The following is a 23,560-nucleotide window of genomic DNA, read 5'->3' on the forward strand; positions in this document are numbered from 1 at the left end:
TAAAGGATCGCTCCGAAAATGTAGTCGAAACGAAGGAAATTTCACTTATTCCAGAAAGCGCTCGAATTATCATATTTAAAAAGGCTCGCTAGTATTGAGGCCGAGGCTGAGCAAATGATAAGAGTTTTTTAGTGCGTGAAGTATTTGAAATCTTATGGAGTCTTGACATTTCAAACGTTGCCTCTTGATATATTCAATATTTTTGGAGCCACCCTAAATTCGTTCCCGCTATTCATCTGTTCGATCATACATGATGGTCTTGGTACATCTGAAATTTTGATAAATGTTTTTTGGCACATGTTTTGCTAAAGTTAGCTACTTTTAATTCAAGAAAAATCGATTGTCAATTGAATTTGTAACGCAGAAAATTTTACAAATTGTGGTATGGTAGGCCTGATTTAGATATCTGTTTGATCTGAGTCAGTCAGTCATCATACGATTCAGATTGAAAATCGTTGTTGGGTTGTCGCTAACGCCAACTGTCCATTCAATTAGATTCGGGTCTGTTCTGTTGTTGGGACGGCGTTCGCTAGGTTCCTGTTATTCCGACCTGTCTCTCTGTGTTGTTGAAAATATCGGTGACGGACGGTAGCCAGGCAGGCTGCGCCGACATGAAAAATGGCTGACACAGTTGAATTAAAGGTAATTTATTGTGTAAGACGTATCTGATTGATTTTCTCCAAATCCAACTCATTCAAATGCAAGATCATAGCTTGTTATGAAATGTGGTATGAGTCTCAAGGCCATTGGCATTGGTTGTTGCATTATATTTTTATTTACGATGTGGCTACGGTTACAGAGTCTGTAAACGGAGTGCGAAGCTCCTGTTACGGAGTATAGTAATAGAAAGTGCATGCGCGATAGAGTAGATTTCTGACTTTCTGGGATTTGAAACCATTACCAAACGAAAAAATAGTATAGTGCTTTACCCACTGAGCCACAGCATACAATGGCAAGCTTAACGAGTTAATTTTTATATAGCCACACCTAACTGTAACCCTATTCCTTTATGCATGCAAGTACAAAGATAAAGTGCAAACTCTCCTGTAACCGGAGTTTGTTTTATTTATTATACCGCAGGGGGGCGTTGAATAGCTTCATAACTTGTTATTTGCATATTGTATTGGTTGCCCAGGCATATTTTACAACCACAAAGAGTTGCAAAATTGTAGCTTGTGACATTTTCTATGATTGTCTTGAGTTTCAAGGTCATTGGTGTTTGTATGGTCACCAGGGAGTGTTGAATAATACAATAACTTAATACCTATGCCCCCGGCTCAACTTTAGTTGAGAGGGGCATATAGATTTACCCCTGTCGGAATACGACTCCGCCGCGAGTAACATATTTGCATATTGCAAATTGAATATTTTGTATGAACTGGCTCTGGTGACGGGAGTCTGAACTAAATCTACCTACGCACATGCGTTAAGAATAGGGTTAGGGTTAGGTGAGGATATATATAAATCAACTTTCGTCCAGCCTGCAGTTGTGTTCTGGGACTCAGTGGGTAAATCTCTGGACCACTGCGAGATATCTTTCATTTGGTTTTGAATCGCAATAGTGCAAGTCAGAATTCTACTATATCGTACATGCGCTTACCTTACTCCTGTAACTACGGGTAGTGCACTCCGTTAACGAACTCCGTAACTCTAGCCACAGCCTATTTTGTAAGGCCACAAGTGATTGATACCTTGTTTCTTATCCTGTGAAAATTTTAAACCTAGGTGGGTATGCGGAAAACACAACACAAGTGAAAAAAAAAACACAAAAATCCTGACTTGACAATATTGTTAAATTTGATGTAGATTCCAAACCTAGATGTGATATTTTCCATTAGTGACTCCGATCTAGTAGGCATCCCCGCAGCTTCTTCGCTGACGGAGTTGCCTTAGTAGTTTCGACGTTAGGAAGCGACACGGGAAGTGCCTTCTTAATGGCTCCGGGAAGCAATAAGTCGGTGGTTATTAATTTATGATACAATTCTTAAAACGTTAATGTGAATTTGTCGATCAAAATCACCTCTACTACTGTCCAAGGAACAAAAATAGATCCATATCTGTCGATAATTTTGACAGCCAGCTGGACCACTTCAACCGACTCGGCCATGATTACCTGACGGATCGCGCACACATGCAAGCAGTTCTATGATTGGCGCAGAGTACGTGATACGTCACATTCATTGATTAAGCAGCCAATAATATTCCATGAAACATTGTGTTATTCACATGTGCTCCACATAAACAAATAATCGCGGAGATGACTGATACTCGGTCATGTCTTTACCAAAACTGATTTACGAGGTAATTAAACATCTAACAACTCGATGTTTGCAAAACAGACAACAAAAAAACAAGAAAAAATAAAAAACAATGTTTTGATCAAAGTTTTTTTATTCATAAAATTTCTATGTTTTTGCTATGCGGCAAATCGGGATCGTCAGGCCTACACGCGGGGAAGATAAGAAACAAGGTATCAATTACTTGTGGCCTAACTACAATCACTCAGTAAAATTGTAGTCTGTGTAATATTCTATGATTATGTTGAGTCAGTCTCATTGCTTTCTTATCATGTTCACCAGGGGGCGTTGAATATGGAAATTTTCTGATTGGGGAGCATTTCACATCACTTCCCAAGTAGCCGTGGTGCCCCTGGACCCCTAGTTTGTGATTCAATGGAAGCTTGTCCTGCATAAATCTATTATCCAAATTGCTTCGTAGTACATGTAACTCAAAACATTAGACTAGAGGTGCTTCTTTAAAAACAGTTGAAGTGAACTATCAAGCATGGCGAATGAGGTTGTGTTCTTGTAGCAATTGACAGATCAGATGCCAATAATTCACTAGTCGATGAAATACATCCCAGCTTTTTGCTCCGCTGGTGGTAATTCATTTGGATTCATAATTATGCGCTGTGGGTGGCCTTCTTATGGCGGGAATAAGGTGCTGTGAATCGTATGGGATATTGGGGAACATCAGCTCAATGGCTCCTCCCATGGAATAATTTAAGCAATTCATATTCATAATTGACTGACCATCAGTGGAGTCTTTTAGACTTGCTTTAAAACATCTTTAATTCAAAGAGTTGTATGATTAGTCGCTGTTTAAAAAATTAATGTTTTGTTAAGAGCTTTGAGATTGTTTTTACATGAAGCACTTTTAGAATAATAAATAATTTTCATTACAATTTTTTTCAGCAAATGGTTATGAGTTTCCGTGTATCGGAACTGCAGGTATTGTTAGGTTTTGCTGGTCGTAATAAAACTGGACGCAAACAAGATCTGTTACAACGCGCTTTGCTGCTCATACAGAAAGGATGTTCAACCCCAGTGCAAATAAAAATCAGAGAATTATATCGGTAAGATTAAGGGAATATGTATCCCGGAGGTCTTGCATTTGATGTTTATGTTTCCCATATCCCTCAATTTTAAAGGGGCTGTTGCATTCATTGTAATATATTAGTCTATCTATCAATGTGGCTTCGCTGCTGAGGGCCAAAGTTCGAAAGATTTTTGTAGGGGGTTTAAGATCTCGCACCCAAAAAGAACTTAATGGAAAAGGTACTTTAATTTTGGAGCAATCAGCTATCTTTCATATCAACTCATTACTAAAAAGCAATCGGTAGTAGTGTAGAGAAAATCCCACAATATTAACGAAAAAGTCCGAAAATGTAACTCGAGATAGTAGTTTATTTCAACGTTTCGACTATATCCTAATAGTCATCTTCAGGAATAATGAGATACTACAAAAATTATGAGATATATATACAATCCAGAGACAAGAGACTAATTCAAGAAATCAGAGATGATACAAACTAAAGGAAAATTAACGTAGAAACAGTTACACGCTAAAATAGATTATAGGGAAGCAAACCAAAGGGTAATTATAAACAACAATAGTGAGTATAAATATAAATTGAAACTTAGAATCAGAAATAAAGAGACAAACTAGGGGGCACTTAAATTAAAACAATGGTGAATACAAGTTGAGAGACTAAAATTGATGAGTGACAAATAACAAAGAATCAACGGGGAAATCAAGTGTTGAGTTGAACCAGTTTACAGAGGAATTTTGATATAAGTTTATTATGGGGTGAAAAACCATTGTTAAGATTTACAACGTTGTTTGAATTTTCAATAATCAATGCAGATTCCAAAATATTTCTTTTAGTTTTATCGCTGCAAGGGTAAATTAATTCAGCATTAGCGAAATCAAAATTGTGTGAGGTCTGAAATACATGACGAGCAACTCCGCTTTCAGGTTTAAAGTTTTTTACATCTAACTTGTGCTCTTTTAAGCGTTGGTTAAGGTGCCGACCTGTTTCTCCTATATATACTTTCACGGTCACAGGCCGTATCTGGCTAGTTGCCCAAGTTCTACTCCCGTCTACGGGAAGGCTGAAAGTTGCTGTCTAAAGCAACCGACTTGAGCTTGGCTGCAACGCGATGGGACTGAGCGCAGGAATTCCACAGTGATGCTAGTTTTCCGTTCATATTTGGATTTCCGGAAATTTTGGATCGCCGATGTCGATTCCGGAAATTGGGGGGAAATCAGAACTGTGACACGGTCACTCAGTTTAGTTCGGTCTTGAATAGAATTTTGAGCAGGGATAAAATGATTGATTGCAATTATAGCAGTGAAATGCTGTTTGCTATTAATCTTATCAACTACATAGGATACTGCATCTGAACCGCGATGGGGCGTATAAAGATGCAGGGGGAAGGTGGTGCGATTAGGTGGTGCGTACTGATGCAGCAGAACATATCACATGGATCATCTCCTGACTGCTGTTGTTCCAGTCCACAACTGTTGTCGGGAAGAAGGCGTTTCGAAACTCCTCGGTCGATGTTCTAAACTGGGAGTTTACAATCGTTCCGCCGTCTAGTTCTTCCGGAACCTTGGTTGATGTAATTTTCCTTGTGGATTGCAGGGACTGTTCCGTTTACTATTCTGGCCATGAGCGCTATGCGATTTTCTTGGCGGCGGAGGCGAGGCGAGGCGAGGCTTGACCAATTCAGCTCTTCCAGCATTGTTGTGACGCTACTGGTACGCTTATGGTTTCCGGTCACGAATCTCACGGCTCTCCGCTGCACTTTCTCAAGATGTTCAATGTTCTGTCGGTGGTACGGGTCCCAGACTGTCGACGCATACTCAAGCTTCGATCTGACCAGTGATATATAGGCTACTTCCTTTAGAGGTTTCGGGGCTTACCGAAGGTTACGCATTACAAAGCCCAGGGTCCTGCAAGCAGAGGCAACGGTTGAGTTAATGTGGGTATCCAACTTCATGTCATTTGACAGCGTGATACCCAGATAAGGTGTTGAGGTGACAGTCTTCAGAATGTGGTACATATACGGTCTACTTGATGATTGACGGGTGATCGGTAGGATGTAACACTTAGCTGCATTAAAACAAATGCCCCAGGTTTCCGCCCATGCCTGCAATGAGTCAAGGTCCTGTTGTAGGGTGTGCTGGTCCTTGATGGAGTTTATTTCCTTATACAACAGGCAGTCATCAGCGAAAATTCTGACGTGTGAGCGGACATGGTCTGGTAGGTCGGTAATAAACAGAAGAAACATCAGTGGGCCTAATACAGTACCCTGAGGCACTCCTGACTCTACTGTAACCGATGCAGCCCCTTCCACGATAACTTCCTGGACTCTCCCGCAAAGAAAGTCAGCAATCCAGTCGCAAGTTGCTCCTCGGATTCCGTAGTTGTCGAGTTTCATTAGTAGACGCTGGTGGGGTACCTTGTCGAAGGCCTTACTAAAATCTAACACAGCCACATCAATCTGTTTCTTCTTATCGAAGGACTCAAACAAGTCGTGCATAGTTACTATCAGCTGTGTCTCACAAGAGTGACCCTTTCTGAAGCCGTGTTGATTTGATGACAAGATACCGTGCTCTTCGCAATGTTGGAGAATGCTTCTACATATTATATGCTCGAGAAGCTTGCTACTAACACATTTTAGAGAGACGGGTCTATAATTTTCTGCTTTGTGACGGTCGCCCTTCTTGTAGACAGGTGTTATGAATGCTTTCTTCCAATCCCAGGGAAGCTTGCCCTGTTGTAGCGACTGTTGGAAAATTGCTGTGAGGTTCTAGCTCCATCAAGTAAGGATTTATCATCAGTTCCTGTGAGGCTTCCGGGTTTTATTTTAAGATCTAAAATTGTATTTATTTATTTGATTTGGTTTTTGGGTGGAATATTTTTATAAGCACTACAGAAAATATCATTGACCATTGTGCAAAGTCCGGGAAAAATTGCTTTTTCTCAAATCGGATAGATGACCTTGATATGCTAACTAGCCATGTGCTCAAACTACAAATTCAATTAAATTTTATTCTGCAAAAAATATCAAATCCAATTCAATTTTGTTTTATTGAGCAAATTTCTGAAAATTCAATTCTATTCCGCATAAAAATCAATAAGACGAAGGGAAAAGATTTATCTGATGTATTTGTTCCTGCCAGATCCAGTCGCTCTCTATGCTACTTTTGTATTCTACGATTGTATTGTGTAAATTATTAGATATTGACTCTCAGCTGGGAGTGTATTTTGACAAATTTAACCCACAGAATGCATCATCATTTGCCATTTTATGAAAAGCTGACAGGCTGGCCATAGTGCCCCTTGGGGCTCTTGTCTGAAACTTTTTCGTGAATTTTTTTTTCTTGACCTCAGTTCACTTATATCCAAATTATTTATGTTTACTTTGTTGGCCCAAAAGTTATCAACAACATGCTATATAAATTTTCTGTGTCGGATACCTTGGTAACTATTCTATGAAGTTTCAAATATACCCCTATAAACCCCTAAATTCCCTCCGGTACAGCAGTGGAGACACTATGTGGTATTGAAAGGGTTAAGTTAAATGGGTTATTTTTTCTGTTTTGTAGGAGAGTGACAGCACCGAGTCAACCGCAGATTTCAATGGCACCACCACCATCAGCGGTGTATGTATTTACCATTTTACACTACAGGATGAACAAAAATTCTAGAATCGATCTGTAACGTTATAATTCATGATTGATTTCAGGAGACAGCAGTATCGTCCCCCGACCGCAACTAAAGAAACAAGTCAGTCACATCACACATTACTCCCTACTACTGTCACAGATAATAAATCATGTGAGTAGAAAAATCCCTTAATCTGGATTAAGTTGCTCCAAGGTTGGTTAAACATAACGAACAGATGAATACCATGGTAACAATGAACTTTTTATTGTCACTATGTCAACTGTCAACTGGTTAACTTAACCCACTTTTCAGCAACTGAACCCAGCATGTTTCATGTTGCCTAGTTGCTACATATGTGAGAATAGGAACCTCTACTTGCTCCCAAAATTATCTATGTTAGATCTAGATCTTCATAAGATCACATAAGTAACTATGGTATCCAAAGGTCAATGAAAAATTGTATATAAAAATTGGATTTTCTGCTTCAAGAATATTCGTATTTTATGTATTGATTAATATACAGTTGAAAACTGTGAATTGGGAGAATGTTTTTAAGAAGCTAGGAAAATTCCTTCGAAATGCTTGGTGACAACGTAGCAACACAAAGATGACTGTGTTATCCTTAGCACTAGACAGAACTGACAAACTAAGTAACCAAACAAAATGAAAATAACAGGATTAATGTTCAGACTGAAAGGTCTGACTTCATAATCCTCCGAAAAATAATGACTGAAGCAGTGGATATGTTTGGAACAAATGTATTAGACAGTTTTTAAGAAAAAACATGATGTTTCAAGTCAAAATTTCAAGTGGCCACTTGTGCATGCTACAGCATGCAATACAAATTGCAGTCTATGGAAATATAATGTAGATATCTCTGCATTATTTGTTCTTCTCATTCTTGGAAAACCACTGTTTTACCGCTGTTTTCTTTTTCTTTTTATCAGTAGATTTCAGTATGAAATTACCGACTCCGCCTGCGCATTCCAACTATCCTGTTCTGCCTGATGTTAAATTCAAACGGCTGCCATTTTACGATGTCCTCGGAGAACTTTTAAAGACGTGTACTTTGGGTAGGTATTCACATAAGATATCTACAGTAACAAATGATATAGCATCCTCGCTTGCCAGGGGTCCAATATCGCCCTGAATTTGCTTCCACCAACCCCCTGGGCTCATAACATGTGATTTCATTACTGGAGCTTTCACCCATTGTCATATAATTAAGATTTGTCAAGTGAAAATACATGTACTTCCTTGTTTGCTTAAGTGTTCACTCATTGTCCATTTAATCAAAAATTCAACAGAAGCCTAATATTGTTTGTTACTATCACTGTGTTGGGCCTGACTGGATTCTGGTTGGTTGGTAAGGACTCCAACAAGTCACGAGGTCAAGGGTTCAGGGAACGGCTTTAGCTTAGTGAGTTCAAATCCCTTGACAGGTAAAGATGATGATATAGGCACACAACAATACCGCTCCTTTGACAGTACCAGTCAGCTCTGAAAATCGCTAATCTGTCAGATAATCATCTAGATTTTGGGTAAAGCCTTCTTTCGATGAAATATCTTGAGGCCTAGCGTATAAATGTAGTATAAATGTATAAGTGGTGGCGGCGGCAACCTGTCCACCCAAGAAATCCTGAGCAATGTAATGGACTTGTGTAGTACAATCTACCACTATTTGTTACAAGAACTCATTACCTTTATGAACCAATTGATATTGCGTTGAGATATCACTGTGTTCAACTCATGTGAGGAGGCAGCACCTTTTTTGACGCCTTATAAAACGTTACCACTATGAAACCTTAACAATGCTAACCATTCAGCGTCATTTTACAAACGACAACCGTAAATCGATGTGCAAAACGTCACAGGTTTATGTGTACACATACAAGCTATTTGGCAAAATATTATTGATAAAGATGTAGAATGGCTCCCTGTGATTACATAATGACCTCTATTTGAACGTCGGAATGTTATATTGCATTGAATATCATGAGAAGACGTATTGTAATAGTAAATGATGTATGATTATATCAGGAGCGGCAGGCATAAATAGAAATGATAAGTAAATCGGATTATTCTGTTAAATGGCGGATGTATACACGATTTGGAAGTCTGATATAAAAGTCAGACCCTGTCATGGGGATGCTAGTGGAATGACGAAGCTATCTACAATCTGAGTAGGGCCGGCGTGAATTTCATCGGCGGCTACAAGCGGTCTATATAAAAACGTGTAAACATATAATTTCAATATTCAAATGTTTTAGAAAATATGTTCGATATTAGGGGTATGCAGGTTTCATGAGATTAGCAATTTATAATAGCATAGCTGTCATATACGGCTCCGCGTCCACTGATGGCATGTGTATAAGGTGACAATTCAATTCAATACTTTATTGATCCTTATTACATTGAAATTCCGGGATAAAATTCCCAAATTCAATAAAGTTACAAATTTTAAACTAAGAAAATACAAAATACAAGACACACGGGTAATTCATACAGAATAACATGAATAAGTTATTTAAACCAGACCCAGACTCAAGTCTAGGATATCGAGTGACAGCCAAACCGGGCCCCGGGACCGGGCCGGCTGGCTACACGATATGCTCGAAGTCATGATGAAGCAGACATCAGAAGAGCTCTTTCTTCAACCATGGAGGCAATGAAGTTGCAGACCAGCTTAGAGGCAAAAGTGAATCGAAGTCGGTCACAAGTTGACAATTTTTTTTAGATTAGACCAGTCGAAGACTGTATCATCTACCCAATCGCAAAATCTCATAATTCCCCAAATTTCTTAAAACTTCGATTTCAAATTTGCAATTCCACATTAGCTTATCCCAGAAATTCTACATTTTTTCGCAGGCGTCAAATAATTTATTAAAGTTAATTTTCTTGTTTAAGTGTTGATGTGGCCACCTAATCCGTTTAAAAACCTATTTCCTTAGCAAAGATCTCTGTTTTCTTAAATGTTATTGTTGTATGTTAGTATTTATTATGCCTGCGTGAATCAATTCACAATACGAACTCTAGATTAATGAGAAAACAAATAGGTTTTGAGTCGCTGTTTAATGATTGCCAAGATGCACGCTTTTCAAACCAGTGCACATGCTGATAATTGCTGGTGACATCACTAAGAAAGCTACATTGCAAAAATGGATGTAGCAATACTATTGAAAAGAATTTATAGTGGCATGACATTTGATTGACTGTTTTTTTTTTTCAGTTCCCAAAAATTCGAATCGTTTTCAAGAGCATTATTCGGTGTTTCACCTCACCCCAGGACAGGCTCAGGATATTGCGCTATCCAGGTACTGCAGACAGTTCGCCTCTCAGAAACGGTGATCAACAATTACTTCACAAATCAAAACTGTTTATGTTTTTTTTTTTTTCATGATCTAGGGATCTTCGACCAGGTTCTAAATTAGAGTACACAGTACAAGTTCAACTCAGGTAAAACGCTATGCGAAGAATTTTTGAAACGGCTTCTTGTGAGGTCAAGAGGGAATTTTCAAAGCTTCCAAATATTGATATTAAAATTTCTGATAACGATCGTCTTTTAACCATGGACCCGATTCTCGGTTAATTTTGACTGTACGTATAGTTACAATCAGTTGATTTCTGATAGTTTCACACAAAAAAGTTCAAATTTAACCGAAAATGCTGGAACCCTGTCCATTATGTCAGTACACATCTGAATGAGGATTTACCATATAATTCAGCTCAAGTGTCACCTGCTCTACAGCTGAATTTCATCATGTTCACACTAATGTGTGTTCTATTTGAATTTATACTGCTAGAAAAACCTTTTCTAGTTTGAATTTATGAAGTAGTTTGGTATCAATGGGTTTTTTTTTTCAGGTTTTGTTTACTGGAAACGAGCTGTCAGCAGGAAGATAATTTTCCACCAAGTATTTGCGTACGAGTGAACAGTAAAATGGCTCAACTCCCTGTAAGTTTTAAAACAAACTTCTACAGGCATTTCAAACAAATTGACCGCTGACTTGACGTTTTGTTCATTTATTGTCCCACTTTTAACCCTTTACTGTTCCTTCATGACGAGTTTCTCAGCCACCCCCCCCCCCCCCCCATAAAAATAAAAATGCTAGACACAGCCTAACTCAAAATGTCGGTCCGAGAAGAATAACTCCACATTTAAGATCTTGAAATATTACTGTGTTACACAATGATATACTGTATTCTATAATCATAGTTAGTTTCAACATTCATGTACAACAGTGAGCTGTGAATAATGGAATTACATGGTATTTGCATTTATATTGGTACATAGGATACATATTTTCTAACGCAATCAATTGCAAAGTAAAGCCTAGCCTACATCGACACTGCGATTGGAGACAACTAATTGCCGGGCAGTTTTCGGCGCATGAGAGCAACTGGCTGGATACAATCAGTTGCTGGAACTTGTCGATGTGAGCGAGCTTACGACTGGTTAGCGTCCATCTATCTTTAGTTCCAGCCAGTTGCCCATGTTCTACTTTTGAGCAACTAGTTGTACTCAGTTACTGTCATATCCGTCGATGTGAGCGCTCTATAGTCAATAACACATGGTTGCAACTGACTAAAACAAAGCAATTTGTTACGTGATTCGAGATGCCCTGAGAATATTTGCTAGATTACACATCTCAGTTGCTGTCGATGTGTGCACTATGGACCTAGCTCACTAGCAACTAGTTGTCTCCAGTCGCTTTGTCGATGTATGCTTAGCTTTATAGCTCATTCCATCTTCTATGATTGTCACTGCGTTCCAAGGTTATTGGTTCATGTATTTGGTCACAAGGGAGCATTGAACATGGAAATTATCACCAAGCGCAGGCCTCGAAATTGGGAAAATCAGACCTGCAGCTAAAGCATTTCAAAATGCTGTGGGTTGCTAAAGCAACCCATAGCATTTTATCAAAGACCATCAGCATTTTAGGATCCCAATTTGCCTCCGTAATTCTAAGAACCCACAGCAAAAATTATGACACAGAATAAATGTACAGAAGAATTTTATTGAAGATATCAGAGTTTAAATAAATACAAAATAGAAGAGAAACACATCTTATGACACGCACGCGGCTCGCTGCTGATGTCGTTTTTCTTACAAATGTATGCTGGTATTGTTTTATCAGTAAATCTGGAGGGAGCTCTCTGACTGAAGTTAGATAAATGGGTCAATTCGCAGCGCTTTTATGGTGCAGCGTCAAGAACTGCTGGTGATTGATGGCTGACCTATATTGTGAACCAGGTGTGCCGCATGTTATTTATATCACCTACGGCAATAATAGAAATAAGTTTACCGACGGCATTTCATTGCCGCCGGTAAGGAGACCAACCAGCAGCAGTAATTGTGTATGCCGCCTCTGCCGCCGTTAATTTTGAGGCCTGAACCGGGCGTTGAGCTGATCTTATGATATGATTATAGGCATTTCATTGCGTTAGCCATCATTTTCTTATTATATGTATATATGCATGAGCAAATGACTATAAATTAGCTGCAATAGTGAATCATTTGGATAATTAATCTGTTACTTTTTCATTTCAGAATCCAATCCCTACAAATAAGCCGGGAGTAGAGCCTAAAAGGCCAAGTCGACCTGTAAATATAACGAATATCTGTAGAATTTCGCCAACCGTTTCTAATCATCTCAACGTTTCATGGGCCCACGATTTAGGACGCGTTAGTATTCACTTCTAACTCATTCCTATACATTAGTGAAGTGTTTATTAGTTTGATTTATCATATTTTATTTCATAAATGTTAATCTCCTTTCAGAATTATTGCGTTGGAGTTTTTCTTGTCCGTAAAGTAACCTCAGAAGAGTTGTTGAACAGATTAAGACATACCGGGATCAAACATCCAGATCATTCGAGAGCTCTGAGTAAGTTTGTTTGACCTTTACCTTGCCTTAGGCGACGACTGGCTGGTAGTCTGGCTTAGTCAACAGCCCGACCTATCCTGCACTTGCTTTTATGTCTCACACACCACACTGGGCATTGAGCCGTAGTTCTAAGAAGAAGCTTGACCACAAAAACGCTTGATAAATTTGATATTTTGGGCTTTTGCTGGAAGATTCAAACATATACACTGTAATCAGTAGCATAATAAAGGTTGAAACAAAGCATAGTAAAGGTTGAAATGATGGATATAGTAATCTACGGTGTCTTTATTTATGAATATCAACAAAATAACACAAAATTGTGAGTGTCTCTTTCTTGGGTGTCTTTTTGCACTGGACCCCAAAATGACCCTGCCCCACCCAGTGGATCCCTCGTTCGGAGGTTAAATTTTTCAGCACCATTCCGTGGCTTATACAATAAGCTACTGCTTTATGAAGTTCCAGCTATGAGGATTTAATGTCTTAACTTCATTAACATGCAAATTACCTGGCACACACAGGACTTAACATTTACGCTGCCGGCAAGTTTAGGGGTTAAAGTTTGAATTCGTAAAGATTGAGAGTATAATCTTGGTTACACCGTTATGATCTGAGGATTTGAGATTAATTGTGGCTAACATAATCCTAAGCACAGGGGGCCAAGGACAGATTCACACAGTAGAAAAAATTTGCAATTGTCCCGAGCTTTTATAAAAAACTAATGGCAACATTCGAGCGGCAAATTTTCTACCAGCAACTAATAAAGCAGCAGTGCCGGAATTCTATGCTTATTATGTATGACACAAGACTATAGGCATACTGGTACATTCTCTTTTGATACACCTATATTACATGGAAACTGCATTAAAATGCACTGAAATTTTTAACTCTTGGTTAATTATTGGCCGCAAATTGTAAATGTTTCTTATTTGGTTTGGTGTCGAAAATTTTTGACGTTCTGGCTTTCTGTTTTTCAGTTTAACATTTGAGTGCTTCTCCAACCTGTATAGGCTGTGAACTGGCCTGCGCAGACTGGGGGAACAAGTATTGGCTTAAAATCACTTGAATTGCTATTAGTCCTACATGAATATTACCTCCAGAGGTACTCTAGGGGTTGGGCCCATGTTTCTTTGAATTGCTACTTTTCCTACATTTTGTCGTATCACTACTAAGTTTTCAATGACTGTTCTATGGATGAAAGACTAAACCAATATGTACACCCCTAGCTGGGGGATTTGACCCTCAGGGGTCGCCCTACTGGATTGGGGGCCTGTATTTCTATAGATTGCTAAATATCAGATCATTGCCAAATTAGTGATGGATATTCTATGGGCCAAGGACAAATACCATGACACTGTCCTATTCAGTCTGTCATTTTGTTCTTTAAAAATTAAGTACTGCTACATCGAATGCTACGCTATCAGTCGCTAGTGATACATTGGAAAAAAGACTGAAATGTCAGAATGTCACTCTCCAATTTCTCTATAGATTGTTATGCAATGTTTTGGGGGTGGAATATTTCCAGTATACAAGTGTTGAATCTTTCAATGTTTTTCAGTTAAGGAGAAACTGCGACATGATCCAGACAGTGAAATAGCTACAACCAGTCTACGTGTATCTTTGATGTGTCCAGTAAGTTAAAAAAAGGTGTACATATCTATATCTTGAGCCAGTCTTACAGTTTATAAGTTTGCTGCCAGTGACTGATTAGTTGTCAAAGCAGTTGTACCCAGATATGAGAATTCCCCGCGGATCCGCGGTTTCCCGCGGATTTCAGTATTGAAAAATATCAATTTTCCAAATAGTCCAAAAATGATGTAAAAGTATGGGGGGGGGGGTGATGATCTCACTCAATTGGTCCGGCGCGATCGGTAATCAGGTGAACCGTAAAAGCATTCAGTGCCTGTTTTACTTATCGTCACGTAAAAGTATTGCATTTCAATGCATATTCATTGCAACACAGCGATTTTGTATGTACATTTGTACTACGATAAGTGTGTATGTATTTTATCGATCGGTTGCAGACACGCACGCACAGCAACAATAGGTCTACTTACTGTTGCTGCGTGTGTGTGGCGAACGCCTTCGGATATTATACACTACTTGGTGATGATTTTTAGTGAGCATTCATCGGCGCATTTTTACTGCAATAATTCAGGGCTCGACCCGTAATGCATGAGATGCTGAATGTCATCAAATGAGGATCTACCACATTGGAACTAGCCATTACCTTCCAAAATATAATAGTCGTTCATGGGTTCAAGATCGCTCTAAGTGCTCGGAAAACGTATTTGATTTCTAAAATTTTCTTGGGGGAGGGCCCCCAAACCCCCCAAAATAGCTTCGCGCCTTCGGCGCTCGCTAGTGCTGACGGCTAAGCCGTCAGCTGGTTCGCGTATGTCACTCAAGAAAAATAACCCGCGGATTTTACAGGTCGGCGTTCTCATCCCTGTGTACCACATTTTTGCCAAAATGAGTTATCTCGTCATGGATGCAACGTTACTTTCTAGCTTCCTGAGAGATCTCACAACAGCTAGAACCCAACTAAAAATACTCTGGCAGTGATAGATCGGACAAAAAACGATTTGTTAATTAGATTAAGCTTATCCAATATTAAGCGGACAGCGAACAATGTGTTAAGATGACTAGTAGATTGGTATTCTCAGATGTTCAAAGTTGATAAGTGAACCAAAATTGATGATGATTAAAATAAGTCTTTCTTACGTTTTGGGGTTTTAATTTTAACTAAACCTCGAAATATGTTTTGTAAATTCTCCGTTGAGAGGGTTAGGTTTAGTTAAAACCTCGCAACTTTAGTGATGTTGAGAATTCGCTGCTTTATTGATAATGGTTTGATATTTTTTCATTAAAGTTAGGTAAAATGAGAATACGAACTCCGTGTCGCGCTCACACTTGCAATCACTTACAATGTTTCGACGCCGCCACATTTTTAATGATGAATGAAAAGAAACCGACTTGGATTTGTCCGGTTTGTGATAAAACTGCATCGTTTTGGAATCTATTTATTGATGGGTATGTATTACTTGAATCCTGAATCGATTTCAAAATCTGGTATTTGGCAGAGAAAGGGAAAATTCATTTTGTGCCTGATGGTCATTTAGCGAAGACAATGCCCTTCTGTCGCCCATGTTCGAAGTCATGCTGAAGTGTCTTTGAAAGTTGCAGGCTTTATTGGCTGTAAAGATATTCAGGTTTTGCAAATATGCCTAATCTGTAGAAGTTGTGCTAGGTAGGGGTCAGTTGTCTTTTGAACAACGAATGTCCTTAGTTGCCTTGTGCAAGGAACCTTTCTGTATGTGCATGCAGCAGAAAAACATACAATTTTAACTCTTGATATGCCAGAGGTCAGCTCGTCTACTAGAGAAGCTGAAGCCATTTTGTTAGTGAGTTGACCAAAGTCGTTTAGGGGCCCCAATTTTGTTTAAATCATTTATGAAAAAATTGCTCAATGTCTGATGTACAAGATTTTTCACAAATGCTGGTGTGGGCTCATTAGGCTACTGATGCGTAGCTTCAAATCCTAGACTCAACAGCCAATGAAAAGCGAGATCGACTAATTTTGTAGGCGCTGGCATTTTAAGATCATGTGATGACACTTATGGCACCATTTTGTTTGCTTTGGTCATAAAAAAATCTTGTATGTGGACTAGACCAAAAGTCAATAATCTGATGATTTGACTAGGATTTTTGATTGTCAGATGTGGTACAAGGGTTTAACACTTATAACTTACTTTTCAACAGTATCATAAAACAATCTAGGAATCACTAGACATGATAAATTTGTTGTTAGTGTTTGTGCGAGCAATTTACTTATACTCTTATATTTATAGATTATACACAGAGATATGTCGAGAATGTCCGTCAGACTGTAATGATATCCAATTTGGACCAGACGGTGAATGGAAACCATTGAAATCTGTTAAAGAAACTGTTTGTGTTAGTAGTCCAGGAGTTGTCAAAGTTAAAGACGATCCTTCAGAAAAAAGTAAGCATTTAAGGAGTGATTATGAGCCTAAGTACTTATTGTAGCCCATTTATTCATTTTTGTCCACCCTCTGTCCATCTGTACTTATAATCAATTTTATTTGGGAAGTTTTTAACACGCTTTGATGTATGGTCTTGATATTTTGTGTATGTATGAATCTACATCTGGACCCCAGACCAAAAATTGGCCTGATAGGATTTAAGATGGCCGATGTGTAGACACTTGGTCAGGAAAGTCGGCACTTTGTGGAATATTTTTAGGATCAACTGTGTTGATCCTTATAGAATTGTCGTGAGAGTAACTTTCTGTTAGCTCTTGGTGGCACAAATTTTAACTACTGGATATTCATGTCATTTTTGGTCTTAATTGTTAGCCCTAGATAGCTTCTTCATGGTCTGAAATATTACATTGGGATTTGATATGGATATTATTTGGCAGGAGATCATTAACATATCAGACGGATTTTTGATCAGTCAATTGTTATGCAGTCAGTGGCCAACTTAAGTTTCATTAGTTATCGTTACAGCTGGAAAATTTTATCTTGATTGTATATTTATAGAAACAGCCGTGAAGAAACCACAACCGCAAGTGATCGATTTAACATTAGATAGTTCAGATGGAGAGGATGAAGATGAATTAGAAACGGAGCCACCTGCTCAACGTCCTAGACTTGGATCTAACAGTTCTTCTAGTCAAGGGTTAGTTTCATGTATACACCAGTTAGAAACCTTAGCTACCTAACTCCTAGAGTCAGGATACGTACATTCTGTCTAGAAGTGCATTAAAAGCTGGGCACAGAAGTCTCTGGGAGTTAGTTTGCCTTTTGTCTTAAGGTCATGAGTTTAGTCAGGTTAACTATATTCTGTTAAGGATCTTTATTGCTTCCACTCATTGTAGTCAGAGGGTGACCATAGATTTTCTGACTATCGTTGGGTGAATTTGCAGTCCGCACCATGAACCATAGGTGAGCGCACTGTCATGCTGGTTCCGTGATGGTGATACTGTTAGAAATGTGTAAAAATTTCTTCGCCTTATTGAATGAACAGCGGCCTTGGCCGTTTGTTGTACATTTGATAGCACATGTGTGACAGTTTAAGTTGCATTGCTAAGGTACATGTGTGCCTGTCTAAGCTACATGGCTTAGTTTCATGTGTGCCAGATTGTAGGTTTTAAAACACCACTACTGGGACTAAGATGAACATGCCGTTATCAAGAAAAACATGTGGTTTTGAAGAATGTATAACAATTATTTTCTTCAGTGTATTTGTTCGCGGAAAAATATCGGCATTGAAGTGAGCATTGGCAGGATGGTATTACAATGGGACTATGACTGCACTTCACACTATGATAAAAATCGAATCATTATTCAATGCCATAACATTGGTTGTAATACGGCCGTGTAATTTGAAGCGGTGGCATAACAGATTTCCTCTATAAGCATCTAGTTTATTTAACATAGAATGAAAGAGCAGAATTCATTTTGATTATGATTTTAGGCTGAAGATTGTTGGAAGAACAACGGATTGAGACATGTGACTGTGATAAAATTAAAACCTTCTTATTCATTTTTCTACCATTTATGTTAGGATCTATCATTTTATATTTTGTGATGGCATCGTTCCCTATTATCAGAAATACATGTATTTATGTTTGTATAAGGTCATGCAAAAATAGCCTATTTTCCGACGTTAAATCTCTGATATTAGTTTTGGTGCAATCATCTTTCGAGATGGATGGATGCCTACCACTGGGAGCATCTCAAAAAAACTTAGGGCCTGTTTATATACTCCATATTTAAATCTTGTTTGAAGAGGAATTTTAGTACCGGGTATGTTCATGTTGTACATGTATTGTGAGAACTGTTTTGTTGCACATATTGCATAAAATTTTCTGAATACATGCACGTCCCTGCCCAGCTTATCGTCACTGCCACAGCATGTATTAGGGTCGTTCTGCAGTAATCATCTGAGGAGATATTGAAACGGTAAAAAAATATATTTTTTGTCTCAAAAAATCTTAGCAATTTTCATGTATGGGAGTATATAAAGGGTTCTTTTTCTGAAGCACGCTGTAGTAGATGTTAAGACTCCAGAGTATGACGCTGTGATTGAGTCACAACTCTCAACTGTGCAACTAGGTCCAGGAAATTATTTTTAGCCCACTTGAGGCGAAGCCATAAAAGGTTATTGCATTCACGTTTCATCCATCTGACTGGAAACAGAATCAGGGTTTTTGGGAAGTTTTGAACACGCTTTGTTAAATCTAACCAACTTTTGAGCAACTGGCCCCAGGGTCGTATTTAGCGGGGGCAGATTTTTGCAATTTTGGAAAATGACCCTTTTGCAAATATTGTTTCAGGATCCATCCACTGCCCCAAAATTCAAATGCTAGGTATAGCCCTGGTAATCATTTAATTCAGCATTTTTTCACATAATTTCTTTTCCAATATTGCTCTCATTGGCCTTTGGTGAAGGTATTTTCGCCGGTTAAAATAATTTCATGATTAATGTACTTAGAATTTTCACTTCACAACACCATAAATCGATCAAATCTTTTGGTGCTTACCTCAAATTCCAATTTGATTTTATTTCATTTAGCCAAATTCGTTTTCAATTCAGTTTCATTTAGTGAGAAACAGCAAGCCAATTATGCTTGATTACTTGAGCTACTGGTACATTGTCCCTAGCCTGGGCATCTTGTGTATTTTCCCAAACAGTCTGGAATTTCAGATTTTCTTGAAAACGTCTCAAGGTCTGCAATGGACTTCACATTGATGTATTCAAGGGAAATTTTGACAATACTTTGATCAATTGTCTTGAGGCTTAGTATGTGTAAATATGCCGCAAGGGTTCATCACCTTCAAATGGAATGGTTTGCTTGGACAGAGGATGGCCACCTTTTTAAATGGAACTAAAACAATTGAAAACAAAACTATGATGACAACCTGACCACCTGAAGGCCCACACATTTTGAAGGTGGCTGGTCTTGATTAGAACTTTGTCGAAATACTTGGAAGTGAATACTTTGTCGGAAATATTTTCTCGTGGCCAGTAGAAAACTAATATCCTCGGCGAATAAGTCGAGATCAATATTTCAACAGTAAAATCTAGGGTTAACAAATTCAACTTGTTACAGCTGTTTTTACTGTATACATGTACACGTCTTGTAGCTTATCAATTGCCAAGTAGGAGCTCATGCCATGTTCTATGATTGTGTTGGAGGTTCAACGTCATTGGTTTATGTATTTGTTCACTGTGGGTATTGGATATTGAAATTACCAGATTGTCAAGCGTATCACCAATTGGGCATGGTGTCTCTGGACCCCTCAAAATGTGCTCTCCCTCACCACATTATCCTGAACCCTATTGACAAAAACCATTTTTGGGCGTATGCATTATCTTTTGCCCTAATTATATTAAAATGTCTATTTTGTATTTTTTCATTGTATAAAAAAGTTAGTGAATAAGTTAGAAACACCTCATGGACAGACTATGGTAGAACCAGATCTTGGTCATTGTGAACAGACTATGGTATAACCAGACTTTGGTCGTTATGAATATATTGCATACTCATTTTGCGCTGCAAAATCTGTACACATAAGTTCAGAATAAAGGCCCCCTGCACATGAGCCAAGGAATGTGCTCGATGTGGCAAGCATGGATGTATTATATGACCATATTTACTATATATCTGTCAGCATTTACAAGCAACTTTTCACCACCTTTGTCACGTTGATTTGGATATGAAGGAATTCTTCTGTTCCTAGTTGAAAATTATCGAACATGTTAGATTTTTGGTGAATGGTAAAATACGCTGGAAAAAATGCAGATGAGCCGCAGCACACTGCGTACAAAATTTTCAGCCTACAGGGTAGATCCGGGAATATTCACAGCTTTTGGAAACATCAATTGGCTAAAGTCTCTGTTTCAAATATGTAATATCAATTTCACAATACTGTAATGTATGTATACTATAGTCTGTTCCAGTATTTAATATATATGATATATATGGTACTCAAAATAATCAGGGATCTTTATATTTCATAGGAAAAATTCAGCATTTGATTTGTTGCGGTTCTATTCTTGGTAATTCACAATAAAAGATAATAGTTAATTGAATTTGTTTCATGTTGTGCATGTTGTCAGTGAGTTAACTAAAATCTAGTTATTGTTCAAGGACCTGAGAGATTTTCATTTTGACTTTCAAATTGAGACGTTTAGAATTTTGGAATTTTGTGAGAAAATCTGCCTGAACGTTAGGGGCAATACCGGTAACTGACATAAAATTTTTCCACTTTTTGAATTGGATAGTTAATATTATTTTTTAATGATGGTTATATATACATGTGCTATACACATTCTTCACACAGCTTCTCTATATTTTCATGCAGACCATTGCAGATGCATTGTGTGTTTGCTAATTCTAGCTCGGTCACCCTACAATTCATTGGCGGTCAGATAATAGTGTAACTACTCTTTATATCGCTGATCTGGTATTGCATTTGCAGATTTTCATAGAAGCATTCAGGCCTGCAACTGCGCATTGTGTGCTCTGCAAAAATCATTTAATCATATTTAAAGAAAGCCTGACTTGGGCCAAACTGGTGACCCAAATTGGAGATCCACACGTTATTTTTAGGGCTTCGACACCGCAAATAAACAGCCCTTAATTCACTTAGAATAAACACGAAAGACTGATTTGTCGTCAAAGCCTTTTTTTTCGTATTGCCTAACAGATTATTAAGTAAGGTATGAGTCTTATCATTTTACCAATTCTTCGTCATTTAATGAATGATCTTGACCCAAAATCGGCCAGCATTGATTCCCACTACATGCCAATGCATTTTGCTCTCTTCAATATCTGCATCATTGCATCTTAAATGGCCTATGAAATCGATGATGATGATGATGATTAAATAGGTACGCTGTTAGTTGATTACTTAGTTGAATAATACAAACCACCACTGTAAACTGTCGGCACTTTCTTTCGGAACCAGAATTTTTTCAATGTATTTGTTTATAGAAACATACGAGGCCCAATAAAACTGAAGAGTGAATGATTTATTGGGAACTAATGAATATTATTAAATCTCTACAATGTGAACGATTTTCATCAGTGACTGCATCTTATTGCTCATTAACTGTCTAATTGATATCTGATAAGATTGTTGAGAACTCAATCTAACAACATCTTGAAGCTTCAGATGCCCACTAGTTAGAAGTTTATATGGATCATTTATTTGTCATGTATGCATTATATCTTGATTTTTCCCAATCCCCTTGTACGCAAACATACTTATTTCAGTATCCCCTTGCATGCGCACTGTCTACGTTTTAGATTTCAATTTAAGGTAGGGGTACCATAACAAATTTTGATTGTTGTTTGACATTTCATCAAGTAACCAGTTCCAATTAGTTACCATATACCATGTTTTGCGGAAACCCATCGTCAGAAGCTGAACATCATCGCTGATACAAATAAGATCATTGTATGAAATTTTGCGTACCCGTATGCATATCTGTACACACTCTTCAACCCTTCTTCATAGAAATTAAAACTTAACCCTTAATGCGTACATAATTTAAAATGAATATCCCAATTGTTTTGTATATTATGTTTGAAGTAATGTTCAGTATACTGTGATACTTTTGATACATCTCATGGTCTGTGGATTCAAAATTGTTCACATTAGCGAGTTATGCTTATATTCCCTAAAACCGTATGAGTGAATATTTGAATTGATGTGCATAAGAATTCATGCTGTGAGGTGCATATCACAAAATAACACTAACTGAAAACATGCTTTTAGAAAATGAACTTTTACCTGGCAAATAATTCAATGAGATTTTCTACAGTAATCATAATACCTAATTCACGCGGTGACGTCATTTTTGAAAGATTTTTGTCAGTTATCCTTAGATGGATGAATTTTTCTCAGTATCGCGAAAGTCTGGTTTTCAGAAAATCTTTGAGCTGTCGAAAAGATTCTATAGCCTATATTATTTTGTTATTTTACAGGTCAGTGAATGTGGTGCCACCTACTGTTAATGTGCCGAGTGACAGTAGTAGCGACAGCGGTGGAGATAGTCCACGTCGACGACGTGTGCCGACTACAGTAACTAAAACTGAAACCTCCGGTCAAAGTGTTTCTTCAACAGCAACTGAACAACAAAATCCAACGGAGAAATTCACGATTCTCGAGCAATCGATTCGCACGTCTTTGAACGCGATCTCTTCATCAGCGTCGTCTTTATCGTCGGGTTTCGCTCCGAAACCTCCATCTGCTCCAACATCATCCAGTCTCTCAGCTCCGACTCTACCTCCGATGAGACTATCTCGAGATTCTCTTACTGGTTCGGTTTCACCACCATCTTTCAACATCTATGAACCAAGTAAGAAGTATACAGGGAAAATTATTTATGATTGATACAATGGATTTCAAATGAGCTTGTTTATTCTGAAAAATCAGTGGAAACAAAGAGCCCTGCTTATTGACGCTGGTAGGATTTCAGTCGGAGTGGCTTAACTGGTTAAGCTAGAGTGTCTTAACTGTTAAATTGGAGTCCATAGAAAAAAGTATGAAAGCCTTAACACCATCGCTTCCGACTAGAGTATTACTTGCCTCTATGAGTATATTCACAGCTGATCCTTCTAATTCACTGTTAGATATTTAGATTCGGGCTCATGTGAATTGAACAGTTCCTAGACGTA

General features: G+C 38.2%; 1 protein-coding gene across 1 annotated transcript in view; it reads left to right on the forward strand.

Annotated features, from left to right (window-relative positions):
* The first annotated feature begins 237 nt into the window (after nucleotides 1–237).
* Nucleotides 238–23,560, forward strand: part of LOC141904971 (E3 SUMO-protein ligase PIAS2-like) — a 33,917-nt gene continuing 10,594 nt past the window's right edge. The window contains exons 1-15 of the mRNA XM_074793632.1: nucleotides 238–642; nucleotides 3,195–3,355; nucleotides 6,898–6,954; nucleotides 7,038–7,129; nucleotides 7,906–8,031; nucleotides 10,188–10,272; nucleotides 10,364–10,414; nucleotides 10,823–10,913; nucleotides 12,510–12,644; nucleotides 12,741–12,846; nucleotides 14,402–14,475; nucleotides 15,716–15,876; nucleotides 16,695–16,849; nucleotides 17,409–17,547; nucleotides 22,868–23,241. Of these exons, the coding sequence (XP_074649733.1) occupies nucleotides 619–642; nucleotides 3,195–3,355; nucleotides 6,898–6,954; nucleotides 7,038–7,129; nucleotides 7,906–8,031; nucleotides 10,188–10,272; nucleotides 10,364–10,414; nucleotides 10,823–10,913; nucleotides 12,510–12,644; nucleotides 12,741–12,846; nucleotides 14,402–14,475; nucleotides 15,716–15,876; nucleotides 16,695–16,849; nucleotides 17,409–17,547; nucleotides 22,868–23,241 (1,831 nt within the window). The 5' untranslated portion in view covers nucleotides 238–618. The remainder of the gene's footprint in view (nucleotides 643–3,194; nucleotides 3,356–6,897; nucleotides 6,955–7,037; nucleotides 7,130–7,905; nucleotides 8,032–10,187; nucleotides 10,273–10,363; nucleotides 10,415–10,822; nucleotides 10,914–12,509; nucleotides 12,645–12,740; nucleotides 12,847–14,401; nucleotides 14,476–15,715; nucleotides 15,877–16,694; nucleotides 16,850–17,408; nucleotides 17,548–22,867; nucleotides 23,242–23,560) is intronic.

The sequence above is a fragment of the Tubulanus polymorphus genome, chromosome 5 (assembly GCF_964204645.1).
Source record: "Tubulanus polymorphus chromosome 5, tnTubPoly1.2, whole genome shotgun sequence".
NCBI lineage: Eukaryota > Metazoa > Nemertea > Palaeonemertea > Tubulaniformes > Tubulanidae > Tubulanus > Tubulanus polymorphus.